Below are 22958 nucleotides of genomic sequence, written 5' to 3' on the forward strand. Positions count from 1 at the left end.
GCTCAAGCCAGCGACCTTGGGTCCAAGCTGGTGAGCTTTGCTCAAACCAGATGAGCCCATGCTCAAGCTGGTGACCTCAGGGTCTCAAACCCGGGTCCTCTGCATCCCAGTCTGAAGCTTTATCCACTTTGCCACCACCTGGTCAGGTCCATATAACTTCTTAAAGTCCTGAGTCACGGTGGCTAGATAGCTTAGTTGGTTAGAGCATTATTCTGAAGTGCAGAGGTTGCCAGTTCGATCCCTGGTTAGGGCACATATAGGAACAGATTGATATTCCTGTCTCTCCCTCTCTCTCCCTTTCTCTCTCTAATATCAATAAAATAGCATTAAAAAAAAAGTTCTCAGCGGTAGAGCGTCGGCCCGGAGCATGCAGAGGACCCGGGTTCGATTCCCGGCCAGGGCACACAGGAGAAGTGCCTATTTGCTTCTCCACCCCTCCACCGCGCTTTCCTCTCTGTCTCTCTCTTCCCCTCCCGCAGCCAAGGCTCCATTGGAGCAAAGATGGCCCGGGCGCTGGGGATGGCTCTGTGGCCTCTGCCCCAGGCGCTAGAGTGGCTCTGGTCGCAACATGGCGATGCCCAGGATTGGCAGAGCATCGCCCCCTGGTGGGCAGAGTGTCGCCCCATGGTGGGCGTGCCGGGTGGATCCCGGTCGGGCACATGCGGGAGTCTGTCTGACTGTCTCTCCCTGTTTTCAGCTTCAGAAAAATGAAAAGAAGAAAAAAAAAAAAAAAAAAAGTTCTCTGAGTCATATAAACAAGCCACAGGAACCAGGAAGAGATTATAGAATAGGTACCTAATCAAATCAATAAATATTTACTTAGTACTTCGAAGGCAGTTTAGTAGGTGGTGAAGCCTATCAAAAGCCTAGTTAAACCCAACTCTATTTGAGAAAGTAAGAAGTGTGTGTTTGATGGGGACGACTGTATTCTTAGTCAATGTAGTAAAAAAAGAAAATAATAAAGGCTGTGTAAATGTTCTAGATTAAAGGAGGCTAAAGACACATGACCCAGACTGAATCCTGTATTGAAGGGGAGAAAAGTGCCTTAAATAAGATTACTGGATGAACTGATAAAATTGGAATATGAATAATATATTAGAATAAAATAGATAATGGGAGAAATGGGTGAAGGTGGTCAAACGGTAAAACTTTTAGTTAAAAGATGAATAAGTTCTGGGGATGTAATGTACAGATAGCATGGTGACTATAGTTATCAATACTGTACTACATATTTGAAATTGCTACAAGAGTACATTATAAAAGTTTTCAAGGTCCCGGTCAGTTGGCTCAGTAAATAGAGCATTGGCCCGGCATATGGACATCCCAGGTTCAATTCTTGGTCAGGGCATATAGGAGAAGTGGCCATCTGCTTCTCTTTCCTTCTCCCTCCCCCTCCTCTCCCTCTTTCCCTCCCACAGCCAAAGGCTTAACTGGTTTGAGCACTGGCCCCCAGCACTGAGGATAGCTTGGCTGCTCCGAGCATCAGTCTCAGGTGCTAAAAAACAGCTCAGTTGATTTGAGCATTAATCTCAGACAGAGGTTGCCAGGTGGATCCCAGCCACAGTGCATGCAGGGAGTCTGTCTTACTATCTCCCCTCCACTCACTGAAAAAAAAAAGAAAAAATTCTCACAACATACAAAAGAGTTAACTATGTGAATTGATGGATATCTTAACTAATGTTTTTGTGGTAATCATTTTGCAATATATACATCTATAAAATCACTATGTTCTATACCTTAAATTTATCCAATGTTATATCAATAATATCTCAATAGAGCTGAAAAAAACAAAATATCTAATATTTTATAATATTATTAGAGCATTTGATAGGTATTGAATCAGTGCAAATTACAGGATTTCAAAGATTTATTTTAAAAAAGACAAGATATATTAATCATTTTAAAAATATTGACTATAGCCTGACTAGGCGGTGGCGCAGTGGATAGAGCGTCGGACTGGGATGCGGAAGACCCCAGGTTCGAGACCCTGAGGTTGCCAGCCTGAGCACGGGCTCATCCGGCTTGAGCAAAAAAAAAAAAAAAAAAAGCTCACCAGCTTGGACCCAAAGTCACTGGCTCCAGCAAGGAGTTACTCGGTCTGCTGAAGGCCCCTGGTCAAGGCACATATGAGAGCAATCAATGAACTAAGGTGTCACAATGAAAAACTGATGATTGATGCTTCTCATCTCTCTCCATTCCTGTCTGTCTGTCCCTATCTATCCCTCTCTCTGACTCTCTCTCTGTCCCTGTAAAATAAAATAAAATAAAAAAAAAATATAAAAAAAAATATTGACTACATATTGAATGATACTTCAAATATATTGGATTATTGGATTAAATAAAATATATATATATTTTTTTTTCTTAAAAATCTTTTTTTTTTTTTTTGTATTTTTTCTGAAGCTGGAAACGGGGAGAGACAGTCAGACAGACTCCCGCATGCGCCCGACAGGGATCCACCCGGCATGCCCACCAGGGGCCACGCTCTGCCCACCAGGGGGCGATGCTCTGCTCCTCCGGGGCGTCGCCCTGTCGCAACCAGAGCCACTCCAGCGCCTGGGGCAGAGGCCAAGGAGCCATCCCCAGCGCCCGGGCCATCTTTGCTCCAATGGAGCCTCGCTGCAGGAGGGGAAGAAAGAGACAGAGAGGAAGGAGAGGGGGAGGGGTGGAGAAGCAGATGGGTGCTTCTCCTGTGTGCCCTGGCCGGGAATCGAACCCGGCACTTCTGCACGCCAGGCCGATGCTCTACCACTGAGCCAACCGGCCAGGGCAAAAATCTTTCTTTTTTAAGATTTTATTTATTCATTATAGAGAGGGAAGGAGGGAGAGAGGGAGAGAGAGAGAGAGATAGAAGGGGGGAGCAGGAAGCATCAACTCCCATATGTGCCTTGACCAGGCAAGCCCAGGGTTTTGAACTGGCAACCTCAGTGTTTCCAGGTTGATGCTTTATCCACTGCGCCACCACAGGTCAGGCAATAAAATATATATTGCTAAAGTTAATTTAACTTACTCATTTTTACTTTTTAAATGTAGCCACTAGAAAATTTGTAACTATGTATGTGTCTCAATTATATTTTTATTGGCTCGGGCTGAGAGACAGGAAGCACATGCAAATGAGGCAACATGTTAACAATATAACAACAGATGCATCTGGGTAAAAGATATATAGGTTTCCTTTATACTATTTCCAATTTTTGCAACTTTTCTGTAAATTTGAAATAATTTCCAAATAAACTCCTTAAAGAGTTTAGTTTTACATCAAAGATAAACAGGGAGCATTGGCCGGGCATGTGGATGTCCCGGGTTTGATTCCTGGTCAGGGCACATAAGAGAAGCAACCATCTGATTCTCTAACCCTTCTCCACCTTTCATTCTCTCTCCACCCCTTCTTTCTCCCCCAAAACCTGAAGCCATGGCTCAATTGGCTGGAGCGAGTTGGCCTCTGGCTCTGAGGATGGCTCCATGGCCTCCACCTCAGGTGCTAAAAATAGCTCAGTTGCTGAGCAACAGAGCAATGCCTCAAATGGGCAGAGCATCTCCCTATGTGGGTTTGCTAGGTGGATCCCCATCAGGGTGCATGTGGGAGTCTACTTCTCTGCCTCCCCTGCTCTAACTTAATTAAAAAAAAAGAAAAAAAGAAAAACAGGGATTAAAATAGATTTTTGGCCTTGGCTAGGTAGCTCAATTGGTTAGGATATCATCCTGATACCCCAAGGTTGCGGGTTTGATCCCTGGCAAGGGCACATGCAAGAATCAACCAATGAATGCATAAATAAGTGAAGCAACAAATCAATGTCTGTCTCTCTTTCTCTCTGTCTCTTCCTTCCTCTCTCTCTCTCCCTAAAATCAATAAGTAAAAAATAAAAATAAAAACAGAATTTGAAGATGGGCTCATATATTTATTTGAAGTTTAAAATGGGAAGAGGGTAGAAGAACAGATGTATTCTAAATATGACCAAGTTAGAGATGTCCAATATAATCAGGAGGATCTTGGTCTGAGATGACCTAATCAATATCATTATTACAGATTACCTTCAGAAAGGAAGCCCAATAACTACAGGAACTCACCCCTCTGGAAAGAAGGCATTGATGATCCGGTCCCCCAATGGGTTGATGGCAAGTTCGGGAATCCGCTGGAAATCTTCTCGGCTGTGAAGAGAATCACCTTGAGTTAGAAACCTTTGGCTCTTAGCATGAACTCCCACAGTCATGCAAGAGTACAACCTAGCAAGGATATAACCTCCTGGAATTTACTTTTGTGGCAAATTATACCAAATAACTGCAAAGAATAGCACTTTAACAGCTGCCAAGTGTTTCTTGCACCATGTTAGGAGTGCAAGAAGCCAGATTTAACTGTGCCACATTCCAGTGAATTTAGCACACAGGTTACACGTCAATAAACCACTGAAAAGCAAATACTCAGTTGTCCCTGTAAATGATTCCTTGAACATTACTATTTTGTATTTAGTTATTAAGTTTGGAGAATGAACAGCAAATGTGAAGTACCAGACACCACAGAGCTTGAACATAGGACCAAAAATTCAGAGGGGCCTCTGTACCCTTCACTGGAAGATCTACAGCACTATGACATGCAAGTAACTCTTAGAAATGCTTAAGTTCAAGGAAATAATAAAATGTGACAACTGATTACCAGACTTCCTTACTATGAGTCAGACTTTCTCTCAATTGTCTTCTACAGACCAGAGTTACAGAAGTATTTAACCTTCGAACAGGGCAAGGGTAGTTATCTTGGAAGTTATACTAAAGTATTATTAGTTATTCTTCATTGTATGCACACTATGTGCTGCTCTAACTCTTTTATATATATCACCTCATTTCTTAATGCCAATATTCTCTCTATACCCTTTTAGAGCTGAGGAAATTGAGTCAGTGAGATAAAGTAATTTGCCCTGACCTACAGAGCTAGTTAAGTGGCAGAACTGTGATTTAAATTTAAGTCTGTAAGTCAAACACATGTTCTTTTTTCTCTAAAAAAACACATTTCTTTTCCATATTAAACTTTTTGAAAGAAAGGTGTTCAATAAGTATTTTTTAATCTTTTTTTTTTTTTTTTTTTTTTTTTAGCAAGCAAGAGAGAGAGGGATAGAAAGACAGGAAAAGAGAGAGATGAGAAGCATCAACTCATAATGGCAGTACTTTAGTTGTTAATTGATTGCTTTCTCATATGTGCCCTGACGGGGGGGCGGGGGTAGCTGAGCCAGTGACACCTTGCTCAAGCAAGCAACCTCTGAGCTTAAGCCAGTGACCATGGGGTCATGTCTATGATCCCACACTCAAGCCAGAGACCCTGTACTCAAGCTGGTGAACCTATGGTCAAGCCAGATGAGCCTGCAATCAAGCCAGTGACCTCAGGGTTTCGAACCTGAGTCCTCAGCATCCCAGGTTGATGCTCTATCCACTGTGCAACCATCTGATAAGGCTTAAAAAAAACTTCTTGATTGCCTGACTAGGTGGTGGCACAGTGGATAAAGCATCTAACTGGGATGTGGAGGACCTGGGTTCGAGTCCCCAAGGTCGCCAGCTTGAACACGAGCTCATCTGGTTTGAGCAAGGCTCACCAGCTTGAGCCAGGGTCGCTGCCTCGAGCAAGGGGTCACTCGGTCTGCTGGAGCCCCCCCAGTCAAGGCACATATGAGAAATCAATCAATGAACAACTAAGGAACCGCAACAAAGAATTGATGTTTCTCATCTCTGTCCCTTCCTGTTTGTCCTTATCTGTCCCTCTCTCTGACTCTCTCTGTCTCTCACACAAGAAAAAAAAAAACACAAAAAAACTTCTTGATTAATATTCTGTGCCAATATAAAGGTGTTTACAATGCAACTATACTATACTCTTCAAAAAATACCAATGTCATGAAGGACCGAGAAAGACAGAGGATTGTTTCAGATCAAAGGGGACTAAAGAGACATAAAACTAAACTCAATGCATAATTCTAGACTAGGAGAAAAATTGCTATGAAGAACATTACTGAGCCAATAGGTAAAAATAAAATATGAGCCATATAGACTATGAAATATTATATAATTGTGCTATATCAAAATGCTAAATTTCTTTCTTTTTTTTAGCAAGAGAGAGAGCAACAGAGAGCAAAGACAGAGAGGGACAGACAAGAAGGGAAAGAGATGAGAAGCATCAATTCTTTGTTGTGGCATCTTAGTTGTCATTGATTGCTTTTTCATATGTGCCTTGACAGGGATTGAGGGTCCAGCAGAGCCAGTGACCCTTTGCTTAAGCCAGCAGCCTTGGGCTCAAGTCAGTGACCTAGGACTTCAAAACAGTGACCTTTGGGCTCAAACCAGCAACCACAGGGTCATGTCTATGACCCCATGCTCAAGCCAGCGGCCCTACGTTCAAGCTGGTGAGTCTGCACTCAAACCGATAAGCCCACACTCAAGCTGGCAAACTCAGGGGTCTTGAACCTGGGTCCTCTGCCCAGGCTGATATTCTATCCACTGTGTCACCGCCTGGTCAGGCAAAATGCTAAATTTCTTGATTTTGATATGAGAACGTTCTTGTTATAGGAAATACACACAGAAGTATCGGGCAAAATGTTTATAATCTGGGTATAAATTATGTGAAAGAATATAAATGCTGCCTGACCAGGTGGTAGTGCAGTGGATAGAGCGCCAGACTGGGATGCAGAGGACCCAGGTTCAAGACCCGGCTTGAGCGCGGGCTCATTGGGTTTGAGCAAGGCTCAGCAGCTTGGACCCAAGGTCACTGGCTCGAGCAAGGGGTTACTTGGTCTGCTGTAGCCCCACAGTCAAGGCACATATGAGAAAGCAATCAATGAACAACTAAGATGTCAACGAAAAACTAATGATTGATGCTTCTCATCTCTCTCCGTTCCTGTCTGTCCCTATCTATCCCTCTCTCTGACTCTGTAAAAAAAAAAAAAAAAAAGAAAGAATATAAATGTAATACATCTGGTTCTGGTCTTCAAGATATTTACTAACAGAAGAGATAAAATTTACTCCTCCACCCTCTCTGTACTAAATGCTAATGTTCCTGTTTACCCCTGAGCCTTCAACACTGTTTCTCTTCTGGTTTAACATTTACACAGTGCTTAATTCAAGTTCATCTCCACATATCCAGTGGTGACACAGGTAGAAACTAACCTAGGAGACTGAGCACAAAGCTCTGAAACAATAACAATGGATTCTAATCTTCCTTGATCATTTAGGATAATAATTTCTACAGCAGTGAATGAACCAGAAGTCATTCATAAGATAATTGGGCTGCTTAAGATGATAAAAGACAAATGAAATTACTAAGGTCTTGATTTAATTCAACAAACATGAACTAAGTTCTTATTACATAATTTGTAATGTAATACAAAGTCCACATTATCACCAAAATAAACTTTTCTAGTTTGACAAGAGGTAAAGAAACAATAATTATTCCCTTTTAAACAAATATTAAGGCTGATCTGAATTGTGTGGCCACATACTTCAGTTTAATGTCTAACAAGCTTAAGTAATTTTAGCTGAGAAAAGACACAGTTTAAATACCAGGTCTAAGAAAGAAAGGAAAAGAAAAAAGAGAGATAAATAAATAAATAAATAAATAAAAATAAATAAATATAAATATCGGGTCTAGAATGAAGTGACTGAGTACACAACCTAGCTTGAAGTTCTTCAGTCTCAATAAGGGATCTAGTCTTGGACTTCTAATGTTAACAAGTAGTTATAACATTAGACACTGTCCTTTGACACTTTAACCTTAGAATTTAGATAGTACCATACAATACTGTTCTATAAGACCAATGAGAATTCTGTTTAAAGTATCAAAATAAAAAGAAGAGCATAAATATAAAGTTTTTAGCCCTGACCAGTGGCTCAATGTACATACCATCATCCTGGCACACTGACGTTACAGGTTCAATCCCCAGTCAGGGCACATACGAGAAGCAACCAATGAATGCATAACTAAATGGAACTAAGAGGAAGAATAAGTTGATGTTTCTCTCCCTCCTCTCTGCTCTCTGTTCCCTCTCTCTCTCTCTCCCCTTTTATCTTCCCCCTACCTTTCTCAAATCAATGGAAAAGTTAAAAAATAAAACAAAAAACACTCCCAGGAATCTACACAAATGCAAGATTTGTTTGACATGTAGATTTGTGTGTACTCATAAAAAAGTACACCAATATTATATTCTACATCATAGTATACCTAGGAAAATCTTCATAGAAGATACAAGAAATTCCCAATGAGGAGTGGTTTCTCAGACATTCATGGGCAAAGGGATGCTCTGAAAAACCAGATTTGGAGAGACCTTTAGTAACCAGTAACCCTCTACACTGATCTTCACTGCGCAAATCCCTTCTCTTCCTCCAAGAGTTAGCCTCACAGTTAACTGCTTATATTTCAAGGACCCAGGATTGTGCTTAGATGACTTATACATAATGGAGACATTAAAATCTCCGGATTGATCGAACATACACATGGGAATGCATTCAATTAAGAAAAGTTTCCCATACTTAGCATAAGAGACATATCATTTATTATTTATATTTATAACATAATTATGTAAACTTATTAATATAGAAATGACAATAATTTTCATTATTTAAAACATTTAATATTTTAACTTAAATTGATAAAAGAGCCCAGGCCATCATTCCACAGCACCTAGCTTACCAGCTCAATCCTAGGGTCAGTGGCTCAATCTCAGGGTTGCTGGCTCAATCCTGAGGATGCCAGCTCCATACTAAGGTCATCAGTTCAAGGTCTGATTGGGTCAGGTATGAGAAGCAATCAATAGCCTTACCGGTGGTGGTACAGTAAACAGAGCATCGACCTAGGACAATGAGGTCCCAGGTTTGAAACCCTGAGGTCGCCAGCTTGAATGTAGGCTCACCAGCTTGAGTGGGGGCGGGGGAGTAGCTAGCTTGAGCATGGGATCATTGAATGATCCTATGGTCACTGGCTTGGCTGGAGTCCCCTAACGCTCTGTCAAGGCACTAATGAGAAGCAATCAATGAACACCTAAAGTGCTACAACTACGAGTTGATGCTTCTATTCTTTCTCCCTTCCTGTCCATCTATCTATCTGTCTGTCTGTGTCTCTTTCACTTAAAAAAAAAGAAGCAATCGATGCGTGCATAACTATTAATAAATGGAACAATACGTTGATGCTTCTCTTGCTCTTCCTCCCCCCCTTCTTCTCTCTCAAAAATCAATGGAAAAAAATTTATAAAATAATTTTATTGCTGTTTTGATAATAAAATTCTTTTGATACATAGTGTCAATAAGTGCTGAACCCAGTCTTTGCTAGTTGTTTTAAGTGTTCAAGGGTCAAAATGGCTTATTGCAAGACTGCATCCAACTTTGGTTGAGAATGGTGGGCACATACATGTTTAACCCCTCTCATTTTCTAAAACCCCCTGAAATGTCAGTAAAAATTTATACAAGGGAATATATCTGCAACATGAATAACCAGGGTGGGAGGAATGTATTAGTAGACACGAGATTTTGACAAATTCTGGAAGTCAGAAAATAGATGCAAACATAGGGACGGGTAAAAACAGAAAGCCCATAAAAAGGCTGTGGTGGAGCAGAGAGCCATTCTGCCCTTCAGAGGCTCAGCAAGGCACTACACTCAGAGTTGTCAGGTAAGGGAAGTAGCATTCAGGGTAATTAATTTTAAAAACTTTAAAGAATAGGCCAGCTGCCCACTGCTGCCAAAGCACATTCCAAAAGTATAAAGCCATTTGTCTGTAAGACAAAAACAGAGGACTGTTATGGAAAGACGGAAAGATCTACCTAGGCAGGACTCTCAGTGTGGAAGGCTGGCTACCCAGGAACACAGTCCTTTTATTTGGGGGAGGGGGTTGGAAGTCTGTCCCCTTGCTCTCTGACCATATAACTTAAAGTGAGGCCTACCAACTTAATGGTCCTTCTCAGAGTATGGAAGGGAAAGATCTGTGGAGAAACCAATCACAAACAAACCCATGACAGTTTTTCTACAGTAATCCATCCAGGCCTTTTCATAAATATGGACAATCAAGGCGCACCAGATTTGGGGAAAATTAATTAACACAAAAGAGTAGAATCAAGATGAATACAGCCCTGGCCAGGTACTTCAGTTGGTTAGAGCGTTGTCCTAACATGTCAAGCTTGTGGATTCGCCTGACCAGGTGGCAGCACAGTGGATAGAGCGTCAAACTGGGATGCGGAGGACCCAGGTTCAAGACTCCGAGGTCGCCAGCTTGAGCGCAGGCTCATCTGGCTTGAGTATAAAGCCCACCAGTTTGGACCCAAGGTTGCTGGCTCGAGCAAGGGGTTACTCAGTCTGCTGAAGGCCTGCGGTCAAGGCACATATGAGAAAGCAATCAATGAACAACTAAAGTGTCACAACGAGGCCCTGGCTGGTTGGCTCAGCGGTAGAGCGTCGGCCTAGCGTGCGGAGGACCCGGGTTCGATTCCTGGCCAGGGCACACAGGAGAAGCGCCCATTTGCTTCTCCACCCCTCCGCCGCACTTTCCTCTCTGTCTCTCTCTTCCCCTCCCGCAGCCAAGGCTCCATTGGAGCAGAGATGGCCCGGGCGCTGGGGATGGCTCTGTGGCCTCTGCCTCAGGCGCTAGAGTGGCTCTGGTCGCAATATGGCGACGCCCAGGATGGGCAGAGCATCGCCCCCTGGTGGGCAGAGCGTTGCCCCTGGTGGGCGTGCCGGGTGGATCCCGGTCGGGCGCATGTGGGAGTCTGTCTGACTGTCTCTCCCCGTTTCCAGCTTCAGAAAAATGAAAAAATGAAAAGTGTCACAACGAAAAACTGATGATTGATGCTTCTCATCTCTCTCCATTCCTATCTGTCTGTCCCTATCTATCCCTCTCTCTGACTCTCTCTCTGTCCTTGTAAAAAAAAAAAAAAAAAAGAAAGAAGCTGTGGGTTCAATCCCTGGTCAGGTCAGGGCACATATAAGAATCAAACAATGAATACATAAATAAGTGAAACAACAAATCAATATTTCTCTCTCTCCCCCCCCATTCCTCTCTAAAATCAATTTTTAAAAAGATGAATAGATATAATTATTCAGGGAATGAAAGATCCTAATAAGTAACCCAATGGACATTTGACAAGTTTTTGCATCGATAAAACAGAAATAAGCTACTATGATAGAGCAGAGCTCAGAGAACAAGAAAGATTCTTAGAAATTAAAAATATGACAGCCCTGGCTGGTTGGCTCAGTGGTAGAGTGTTGGCCTGGTTTGTGGAAGTCTCAGGTTTGATTCCCAGTCAGGGTAGACAGAAGTGACTGTCTGCTTTTCCACCCTTCTCCCTCCCCTTCTCTCTCTCTTTCCCTCCTGCAGCCATGGCCCTGGGTGCTTAGGATGGCTCCATGGACGGGCAAGTTGCCTGAGCAACAGAGCAGCAGCCCCAGACGGGCAGGGCATCGCCCTACAGGACGCTTGCCGGGTTAATCTCAGTCGGGGCACATGCAGGAGTCTGTCAGTCTGCCTCCCTGCCTCTCACTAAAAAAATAAATAAATAAAAGTTATAATTGTGGACTAAAAAAGTTCATAAAAAGGACTGAATGTAAGTTCAAGTATATCATTCAGAAAGCAAAGGAAAAAAAGACAGAAAACAGAGAAAAGTTGAATCACAGTTATCCAACCAACAGAAATACCATAAAGATTAATTTTTTAAAAAGGAGAGGGATAAAAATACTCAAAGACAGCCTGGCCTGTGGTAGCGCAGTGGATAAAGCCTAGACCTGGAATGCTGAGGTTGCAGGTTTGAAACCCTGGGCTTGCCTGGTCAAGGCACATATTATAAGCAACCAATTAACAACTAAAGTGAAGCAACTATGAGTTGATAATTTTCGCTTCCCCCCTCCTGTAAAATCAATAAATAAAAGCTTTAAAAAATATACTCAAAGACATAACAGAAGAAAACTTCCCAGATAAAGGACATAATTTTAGATTGAGAAAGTTATTCTAATACTGAGCAATGAACTTGGCCAGGTGGTGGTACAGTGTATAGAGTGTTGACCTGGGATGCTGAGGACCCAGGTTCAAAACCTTGAGGTCGCCAACTTGAGCATGGGCTCATCTGGCTTGAGTGCAGGCTCGCCAGCTTGAGCACAGAGTGGCTGGCTTGAGCATGGGATCATAGACATGACCCCATGGTCGCTGGCTTGAAGCCCAACGGGTCACTGGCTTGAACAAAGAGTCACTGGCTCAGCTGAAGCCCCCCCCCCCCCATCAAGGCACTTAAGAGAAAGTAATCAGTGAACAACTAAAGTGCCATAACTGAGTTGATGCTTCTCATCTCTCTCCCTTCCTGTCTGTCTCTCTCTTTCGCTAAAAAAACAAAATAAAAACAACAAAAACAAAAAATCATAAAAAACCCTGAGCAATAAATAACAGAGACACCTGGAAAGTTTTCATCCATTTCTAAAAAGAAAGAGTTCCTTTTACAAAAGCTTTTCCATTGTTTCTCAGCAAATAGGGAAAGTGATTAAAACATACACATTTACAAATTACTCACTTTCTCTAAAGAAGAAAAGGACTCAGAATTAATTTGGATCAATATATTTATACTTAGTGGTTAAATCTGAATTTATGAGGAAGATGTAATCCCAAACTCAAGTAAATTATTCAAGTATTGAAGCTGAAGGGGGAAAACAGTTGAGATTTCTAGTCTGGTTTATTTTTCAAGTGCAAATTTACAAAGTCTCTTCAACAAATGGTGTTGGGACAGGTGGATATCCACATGCAAAAAAATAAAGTTTGACTCTTACTTCATACCATATATATATAAAACATATATTTTATATGTATATAAAATACATATTTTATGTGTGTACGTATATATATATAATATATATAAAGTAACTCAAAATGAATAGAAGACTTAACTATGAGAGCTAAAAGTATAAAACTCTTAGAAGACAACATAGGGGTATGTTCATGACCTTGGATATGGCAATGCTTTCTTAGATATGACAACAAAAGCATATGCACTAAAAGAAAAATCAGATAAATTGGACTTTATAAAAATTTAAAACTTTTTGCCTCACCAGGCAGTGGCGCAGTAGTTAGAATGTCAGACTGGGATGCGGAGGACCCAGGTTCAAATCCCTGAGGTTACTGACTTGAGCGTGGACTGATCTGGTTTGAGCAGGGCTCACCAGCTTGAGCCCAAGGTCGCTGGCTTGAACAAGGGGTCACTCGGTGTGCTGTAGCCCCCCAGTCAAGGCACATATGAGAAAGCAATCAATGAACAACTAAAGTTCCGCAATGACGAATTGATGCTTCTCATCTCTCTCCTTCCTGTCTGTCCATATCTGTCCCTCTCTCTGTCTCTGTCACACACACAAAAAAATTAAAACTTCTGTGCTACTATAAAGAGTAAAAAGGCAATCTACAGAACTGGAGAAAATATTTGCAAACCACATACCTGAAAAGGGTCTAATATCTAGAGTACAAGAAGAAGTCCTGCAACTTAACAAAGGGACAAACAATACAACTAAATAATAGGCAAAAGACATGAATAAGCATTTCTCCCAAGATATACAGTGGTACCTAGAGATACGAATTTAATTCGTTCTGTAACCGAGCTCGTCAGTCAACTCATATATCAAACTGCTGATACTAGACCCGTGCGCCAGCGCGGCAGCTTCCCGAATCACGACTAGTATCGTATCTCAGAATTTCGCTTGGATCTTGAACAAAAATATGGACCGAGTCACAGCTCATATCTTAAGAAATTTGTATGTTGGTCTGCTCATATCTCAAGGTACCACTGTACAAATAAACAACCAGCACACAAAATGGTGCTCAACATCATTAACCACTAGAGAAATACAAATAAAAACCACAATGATATACCACTCACACCCACTCAGATAGTTAGAACTGAGACAGATAATAAGTATTGATGAGGATGTGTAGAAGTTTGAACCCTGAGATGTTGCTGGCAGGAATGTAAAATGGTACAGTTGCTTGGGAAAACAGTATGGTGGTTCCTCAGTAAATTAAGCATAAAATTACCAAAGACCCAAATTCTACTCCCAGGTATATGCTCTAAATAATTAAAACATATGTCCACACAAAAATGTTCATAGTAGTACTGTTCAAAATAGCCTAAAGGTGCCTGACCTGTGGTGGCGCAGTGGATAAAGCGTTGACCTGGAAATGCTGAGGTCGCCGGTTCAAAACCCTGGGCTTGCCTGGTCAAGGCACATATGGGAGTTGATGCTTCCAGCTCCTCCCTACCTTCTCTCTCTGTCTCTCTCTCCCTCTCTGTCTCTGTCTCTCCCTTTCTCTCTCCTCTCTAAAATGAATAAAAAAATAAAAATAAATAAAAAAAAAGAAATCTCAAAATAGCCTAAAGGTGTATAAAACCCAAATGTCTACCAACTGATGAATGAATAAAACATGACGTTAAATGAAAGAAGCCAGTTGTCCTTGGCTGGTTGGCTCAGTGGTAGAGCGTCAGCCTGGCCTGTGGAAGTCCCAGGTTGGATGCCCGGTCAGGGCACACAGGAGAAGCGACCATCTGCTTCTCCACCCCTCATCCTCCCCCTTCTCTCTCTCTCTCTCTCTTCCTCTCCAACAGCCATGGCTTGAATGGTTCAACTAAGTTGGCCCTGGGTGCTGAGGACAGCACCATGGCCTCACCTTAGGCACTGAAATACCTTGGTTGCCAAGCAATGGAGCAGTGGAACCAGATGGGCAAAGCATCACCCTGTTAGGGGGCTTGCCAGGTAGATCCTGGTTAAAGCACATGCAGAGTCTATCTCTCTGCCTCCCCACCTCCCTGCTTCTCACTTAATTAAAAAAAATAATAAAAAAGCCAGTCATAAAAGGCCATATGCTGTATGATTCCATTTATATAAAAAATAGAGAAAGAGAAAGAAAGTACATTAGTGGTTGCCAGAGAAATGGAAACAAGACTGCTTAATAGGTAAGAGGTTTCCATCTGTGTAGAAAATGTTCTAGAACTAGATAGTGGTTATGGTAACACAACATTGTGAATATACTTAATGCCACTGGATAGTACTCTTTAAAATGGTAAATTTTATGTTATTTGCTTTTATTAGAAAAGAATAAGGAAAAAAAAGAATAAGAAAAAGCACTTAAGTGTCTTTGCACACAGTAGGTATTCCATAGTCATTGATTTTAATGACTGTGCAGCATGGTTTTTGGTCAATCCCAGTTTCTAGTTATAGCAGATTTTGCCTGAACAAACATAGCCCTATGGATTTACCAGCATTCTCTAACTCTTCTGCCTGAAGGTGTGTATCAAGGCTTAGGAACTGTATTCTTTACCCCTTTATGCTATAGTTTTAGAAGCCTTTCACAAAGTACTTAACTGCTTTCTGCCAGCCACGAGAAAGGCAAGCAGTTTCATTCTATACCAGTCAATCAAAGCTGAGGAACAGCAGTAACAAAAGGTTGTACTGGGGGTTAGGTTGGGAGGAGGCATATTTTCATTTGACTGATAAGAAAATTAAAAATATAAAATGATATAGCATTATATTACTCTGAAATCATATAGTTACTCTAGACCAGTTATGACATTTAGGGCAGAATAATTCTTTGTTGTGGTAGGATGTCCAGCGCACGGTAGGATGTTTCAACAGTATTCCTGGCCTCTACCCACTAGATGAATGTAGCATTCCTCAATCATGACAATTAAAAATGTCTCCAGCCTGACCAGGAGGTGGCACAGTGGACAGAGTGCCGACCTGGAACACTGAGGACCCAGGTTAGAAACACAGAGGTTGCCGGCTTCAGTGTGGGCTGATCTGGCTTGAGCGTGGGCTCCCAGCTAGCGTGCAGGGTCATTGGCTTGAGTCCAAAGTTGCGGGCTTGAGGAAGGTGTTACTGGCTCAGCTGGACACCCCCCCCCAGCCAAGGCATGTATGAGAAAGCAATCAATGAACTAAGGTGCTGCAACTATGAGTTGATGCTTCTCATCTCTCTCCCTTCCTGTCTGTCTGTCTCTCTTTCTCTTTCTCTTGCTAAAAAAAAAAAAAAAAAAAAAAAAAGTCTCCAGATATTTTGCCACCCAGGGGCAAAATAGCTCTCAGTTGAAAACTACTACTGTGGACTAAAATATTGAATATCCTAACTAACATTAATACATAAAAAAGTGAAGCCTGGTGCGGAGGACCCGGGTTCGATTCCCGGTCAGGGCACACAGGAGAAGCGCCCATTTGCTTCTCCACCCCTCCGCTGCGCTTTCCTCTCTGTCTCTCTCTTCCCCTCCCGCAGCCAAGGTTCCATTGGAGCAAAGACGGCCCGGGCGCTGGGGTTAGCTCCTTGGCCTCTGCCCCAGGCGCTAGAGTGGCTCTGGTCACAACATGGCGATGCCCAGGATGGGCAGAGCATCGCCCCCTGGTGGGCAGAGCGTCGCCCAATGGTGGGCGTGCCGGGTGGATCCCAGTCGGGCGCATGCGGGAGTCTGTCTGTCTCTCCCTGTTTCCAGCTTCAGAAAAATGGAAAAAAAAAAAAAGTGAAGCCTGACCAGGCGGTGGCGCAGTGGATAGAGCGTTGGACTGGGATGCCGAGGACCCAGGTTCGAGACCCCGAGGTCGCCAGCTTGAGCACAGGCTCATCTGGTTTGAGCAAAAAGCTCACCAGCTTGGACCCAAAGTTGTTGGCTCCAGCAAGGGGTTACTCAGTCTGCTGAAGGCCCGCGGTCAAGGCACATATGAGAAAGTAATCAATGAACAACTAAGGTGTGGCAATGTGTGCAATGAAAAACTAATGATTTCCCTGGCCGGTTGGCTCAGCGGTAGAGCGTCGGCCTAGCGTGTGGAGGACCCGGGTTCGATTCCCGGTCAGGGCACACAGGAGAAGTGCCCATTTGCTTCTCCACCCCTCCGCCGCGCCTTCCTCTCTGTCTCTCTCTTCCCCTCCCGCAGCCAAGGCTCCATTGGAGCAAAGATGGCCCGGGCGCTGGGGATGGCTCTGTGGCCTATGCCTCAGGCGCTGGAGTGGCTCTGGTCGCAACATGGCGACGCCCAGGATGGGCAGAGCATCGCCCCCTGGTGGGCAGAGCGTCGCCCCTGGTGGGCATGCCAGGTGGATCCCGGTGGGGCGCATGCGGGAGTCTGTCTGACTGTCTCTCCCTGTTTCCAGCTTCAGAAAAATGCAAAAAAAACCCCAAACAAACCAAACCAAACAAACAAACAAAAAAAAACTAATGATTGATGCTTCTCATCTCTCCGTTCCTGTCTGTCTGTCCCTGTCTCTCCCTCTCTCTCTGTCTCTGTAATAAATAAATTAAAAAAAATACATATAAAGAGATGTACCCTAGGGTTATGGGTTGTGTTGGGAAATAAGAGAGGACAAAATAACCTGACCACCTTGGATTGCTATGGGTCAACCTCCTAAAGGCTAATATGTTTAGGAAAGGGTAGTGGGGAAAAATAAAGAGAGAGTTGAAATTTTCAAAAGTACATTCTTAGGACCAGAACAATGACTACCCAAACTAAGGGGAGTTGAAGTAAAGCAGCAAGCAACTAGTGAGATATATAATGTGGGCATTCTGCTTATTTACTCCCTTTTGGATCAATGATGCTTAAAGATAAGTGAAGAAATGGTCCCTGTTCTCTGCATGCCAGAGCCTATCTGTCTACCACTAGATAAAGGCAGCTATTCAGACATTGCCAGAAAACAAAGGAAGGAACTGCCTACCTGAGAGTTCCATTCTCTCCTTTGTCCAGGCTGGTGAACCGGCTGTAGAGGCGGGTGATCTGACTGTGAGAAACTAAAGAACACAAAATTAGTCCCAGTTGGAGTCATCCTCAACTCAAACTGAATGACTGTGGCCCTTTGGAAGCCAGCTGTCTTTCTGGTCAGAACCTACCATTAAATGTTTCAAAGTGAACAAAATGGGGAGATGTCTCAACTCTAACTCATCTCTACAGTTTCAATGAATTAGGAAATAAACTAAATTACTGTACTAGCATTCAAAATTGACTCTCAGAAATGAAGTCTAGGCTTAATTAAGACTATGTGTTAAATGTCAGGTAGTTAAGCCTGACCAGTGGTGGCATAGTGAATAGAGTCAACATGGGATGCTGAGGTCCCAGTTTCGAAACCCTGAAGTCACTGGCTTGAGTGTGGGATCACTGACCTGATCCCATGGTCACTGGCTTGAGCCCAAGATTTCTGGGCTTGTGCAAGGGGTCACTGGCTCAGCTGGAGCTCCCTGGTCAAGACACGTATGAGAAGCAATCAATGAACAACTAAAGTGCCGCAACTATGAGTTGATGCGTCACATCTCTTACCCTTCCTCCCTCTCTTTCTCAAAAAAAGAAAAAGAAAAAAAAGTCAGGTAGTTAAGACTTAACAACACAAAGCCAATTTTAGTTTAAAAGGAAATTGTGAAACTTTTACCTTTCAGTTCTCTCACATAGAGGCTATGAACATGTGTACTTTGATTAAAAACACACACCTATTGGCCACAGCTGGTTGCTCAGTGGATAGGGCATCGGCCCAGCATGCGGAAATCCTAGGTTTGATCCTTGGTCAGAGCACACTTGAGAAGTGGCCGTCTGCTTCTCTACCCCTCCCTCTTCCACTACTCTCTCTCTCTTCTCTTCTCACAGCCAGTGGCTCAGCTGGTCCAAGCACTGGCCTCAGGCACTGAGGACAGGTTGGTCAATTCAAGCATTGGCTCTAAACAGGGTTGCCCAGTAGATCCTGTTTGGGAGTCTGTCTCTCTATCTCCCGTTCTCTCACTTAAAATAAATAAATAAGTAATAAAAAGTGAAAATACATACTTATTTTAAAAAATACATGTATTAATCAGTTTGAGGTTTCAGTCTGGCACTGTCGGGCAGGGAATTTGTACTGAATTTAAGACTGGGCCACTCAAACAGATTCTATTTTTTTTTTTTTTTTTTTAAACTTGATTTTTTTTTTTTTTTTTTTACAGAGGCAGAGATAGACAGGGACAGAGAGAGATGAGAAGCATCAATCATCAGTTTCTCGTTGTGCGCGTTGCGACTTCTTAGTTGTTCATTGATTGCTTTCTCACATGTGCCTTGACCGTGGGCCTTCAGCAGACCGAGTAACCCCCTGCTGGAGCCAGGGGCCTTGGGTCCAAGCTGGTGAGCTCTTTGCTCAAGCCAGATGAGCCCGCGCTCAAGCTGGCGACCTCGGGGTCTCGAACCTGGGTCCTTCCGCATCCCAGTCCGACGCTCTATCCACTGCGCCACCACCTGGTCAGGCCAGATTCTATTTTTAAAACCCGGTTTACTCCTGCACCAAGCAGTAATGGCTTTATCTTTTCCCTCACTACTGACCTTTCCCTCGGTAAAAGATCCCCAGTCTTGGATCAGCTTTTCTGTGATTGCAGGAGCTCCCTTAATTTCCCAGTAATGCATGGGCTCCAAGAAAACAAATTAGGCAATTTGTAAAATTGTCATGTTATCATCAGATTACATCTACAAAGAACCTATTTTGCTCATTTTGGCTTAACTCAGGCTCAAGCTGACCATTAAAATAAGGTAACAACTGCATAATAAAACTGAAAAACGCAAAGAGAAATTTCTGGGAAATAGTTTAGTCTCCTGCAGACCACCGGTAGAAGGGGGGAAAAGTTATCAAAGGAGGTGGTGGCGCACTGGATAAAGCATCAACCTCAAATGCTGAGGTCACTGGTTCGAAACTCTGGGCTTGCCTGGTCAAGGCACATACGGGAGTTGTTGCTTCCTGCTCCTCCTCCCCTTCTCTTTCTCTCTCTAAAAATGAATAAATAAAATCTAAAAAAAAAAAACCTTATCAAAAGAGAAAAGAAAACAGCCAAAGAGGGTGTGGCAAGTGTGGACTCTGTCCCAAGCTGTAGCTTCAGGAGCTTAAAGGGGTGGCTGAAAGAGGTGTGTGTGTGTGTGTGTGTGTGTGTGTGTGTGTGTATCCCACTCTTGAAACAAAAATTTACTAGCAGTTTTAGGAATAATAGAACAGCCTGACCAGGCGGTGGAGCAGTGGATAGAGCGTCGGACTGGGATGCAGAGGACCCAGATTCGAGACCCTGAGGTTGCCAGGTTGAGCGCGGGCTCATCTGGTTTGAGCAAAAAGTTCACCAGCTTGAGCCCAAGGTCGCTGGCTTGAGCAAGGGGTTACTCAAGTTTGCTGTAGCCCCACGGTCAAGGCACTTATGAGGAAACAATCAATGAACAACTAAAGTGCCACAACGAATATTGATGCTTCCCATCTCTCTCTGTTCCTGTCTGCCTGTCCCTATCTATCCCTCTCTCTGACTCTCTGTCAAAAAAAAGGGGGGGCGGGGGGGGATAATAGGACAAAGTAAACAGGGGCACAGCGGGAGAAGCAGGAAGCTAGTGGCCCAAAGCTAGGCTGTAAAGACACACTGGTTGAAGCTGTGAGTGCTTCAGCATCAGGTTCCACCCCAAGCGAGGCTCAGTTCTGCTAAGGAGAAGGAACCAGATAATCTTCCCCAGCCAAGGCAAAGCTGGAGGGGTCCAGGCACTGAAGAAGCATTATGGACTGTTCCGCCAGCCAGGCAGGTATGAACATCTCGGTGTAAAGAGTACACTCGTGAGGATCAGTCTGACAGAATGATTTCATTCATGGCACCAAGACTTACCAGTGAGAGATAAGTGAACATGGCTATGGAGTGAACTAATGAACTCCATGAGAGGAAAGTACTTAGCAAAGTAAGTATCTGGCACACTCCAGGTTAGCTATTATCATCTAATATCATAAGCCGGAAGGCACAGTTTTGCTGCTGCATTGATTAATCTCCATCCTTCTCCTGACTCTACCAGCCATAGCCATTTTCTTCAGGAACCTGCACTAGTTTACTCTAGCATAGGCCAAGGGGCTCAAAGTCTGCTATAAAACTCAAGTTTCTTTTAGTGTAACAAAATTAACTAATGAATAACTAACTTTCCCAAAAGATTTTTTTGAAAAAGAATTTGTTCACAATCTCAACAGCATGGTTTTCATTTGTTCATATACCATCAAATATCAGTCACTTGTATACTTTACATAGTTGTGATAGCTTACTTTTCATTTATTAATTCATATTTTTTCTATTGTTTTGGAGTCCTTTTTAATAACTGCATATTATCAGTCCACTGGATCAGTTTTTAGTAGCATATTATATAGTTCAGATTACTTTTCTTCAACAAAAAAAAACATTCAAATTGAAAAGTCTCTGTAACAATTGAGTTTCCCAGTCTCCCTTGCCAGAGGCAAACACTATTACCAGGTTCTTATGAATCCTAGAAATTCCATACGTATAAACATAAGCATGCATAGTGATTTATGCAACTTTAAAACTGGAAGGAATGTTGTCACCTAGTCCAACCCATTCAACTAATAAATGAACCATCAGACATCTTTCTAATCTAGATCACCACTTGAAAGAACTGGGCACTGAAACCTCTTACAGTACAATTTTTAGAATTCCCTTAGTGCCTGACCTGTGGTGGCGCAGTGGGATAAAGCGTCGACCTGGAACACTGAGGTTGCCGGTTCGAAACCTTGGGCTTGCCCGGTCAAGGCACATATGGGAGTTGATGCTTCCTGCTCCTCCCTCCCCTTCTCTCTCTCTCTCTCCTCTCTCTCTAAAAATTAATAAATAAAAAATATATATATAAAAAAAAAAAGAATTCCCTTAGTAAGTAATGGTATGGCATTTGCAACCCATATTTCTGAATAAAAGATCAGTTCATAACTGCTTGAGTTCATAACTTACCAATATGCTAAAAATAAATATGTAAAGCCTAACCAAGTGGTAGCATAGTGGCTAGAGCACTGGCTTGGGATGCTGAGGACCCAGGTTTGAAACCCCAAGGTCACGAACACAGATTGAGCACAGGGTCGCTGGCTTGAGCATGGAATCATTGACATGATCCCAAATGTTGTTGGCTTGAAGACCAAGGTCACTGTCTTGCACAACGAGTCACTGGCTGGCTGGAGCCCTCCTTACCCTTTCAAGACACATGAGAAATCAATCAATGAACAACTAAAGTGACACAACTACAAGTTGATGCTTCTCATCTCTCTCCCTTCCTGTCTGTCTCTGTCTCTCTACCCCTCTCTCTCTCCCTCCCCCCCAAACAGAATAATAATAATAATAATAAATGCTAACACTTGGCACTTATTGTATAACAAGCACTATTCTAAGTAGTGTACATAATTTATCTCATTTAATTCTCATAAGAATCCTATAATTATTCCCATTTACAGATGACAAAATTGAGGCTTACAAGTAATTCTTACCTAAAATTACTTTCCTCAAATCACTTAGATTAAATTTCAAATACTGGCTAAAACAGTCATACATGAATTCTAGTCAATTTAGACAAAGGAAAAATTGTTTAAATTTTTCATTGATTGCAGTGCAAAGCTTTCATATTAAATATAAAGTCAGTTTTCCTCAATTACGCTATATTTTTTTATAGACAAGTACAGTGTGTCTGTAAAGTCATGGTGCAGTTTTGACCGGTCACAGGAAAGCAAGAAAAGACAACAGAAATGCGAAATCTGCACCAAATAAAAGGAAAACCCTCCCAGTTTCTGTAGGATGATGTGGCAGTATGTGTGCATGCTCAGATGATGACATAACACCATGTATACAGCGGAGCAGCCCAAGACCATGCCAGTCGAGATGTGGATGGTACAGAGGAAAGTTCAGTGTGTTCTGTGGCTCGCTAAATTCAAATCCGTGACCAAAGTGCAACGTGAATATCAGCACGTTTATAACGAAGCGCCACCACATAGGAATAACATTACTCAGTGAGATAAGCAGTTGAAGGAAACCGGCAGTTTGGTGGAGAAACCCCATTCTGGTAGGCCATCAGTCAGTGACAAGTCTGTAGAGGCTATCCAGGATAGCTACCTAAGAAGCCCTAAAAAATCTGTGCATGAGCCTACATCGAACTGCACTGAACAGGTATGAACCTGGGAGAGTTTTCCTTTTATTTGGTGCAGATTTCACATTTC

The 22958-nt window shown here is 42.7% G+C and overlaps 1 protein-coding gene across 1 annotated transcript in view; it reads right to left on the reverse strand.

The window, feature by feature from the left end:
* Positions 1–22958, reverse strand: part of CHP1 (calcineurin like EF-hand protein 1) — a 61805-nt gene that overhangs the window by 34171 nt on the left and 4676 nt on the right. The window contains exons 2-3 of the mRNA XM_066277033.1: positions 17673–17745; positions 4069–4149 (exon numbers count right to left, since the gene is read on the reverse strand). Coding sequence (XP_066133130.1) covers positions 4069–4149; positions 17673–17745 — 154 coding nt within the window. The remainder of the gene's footprint in view (positions 1–4068; positions 4150–17672; positions 17746–22958) is intronic.

Source organism: Saccopteryx bilineata, chromosome 4 (assembly GCF_036850765.1).
Source record: "Saccopteryx bilineata isolate mSacBil1 chromosome 4, mSacBil1_pri_phased_curated, whole genome shotgun sequence".
Classification (NCBI taxonomy): domain Eukaryota; kingdom Metazoa; phylum Chordata; class Mammalia; order Chiroptera; family Emballonuridae; genus Saccopteryx; species Saccopteryx bilineata.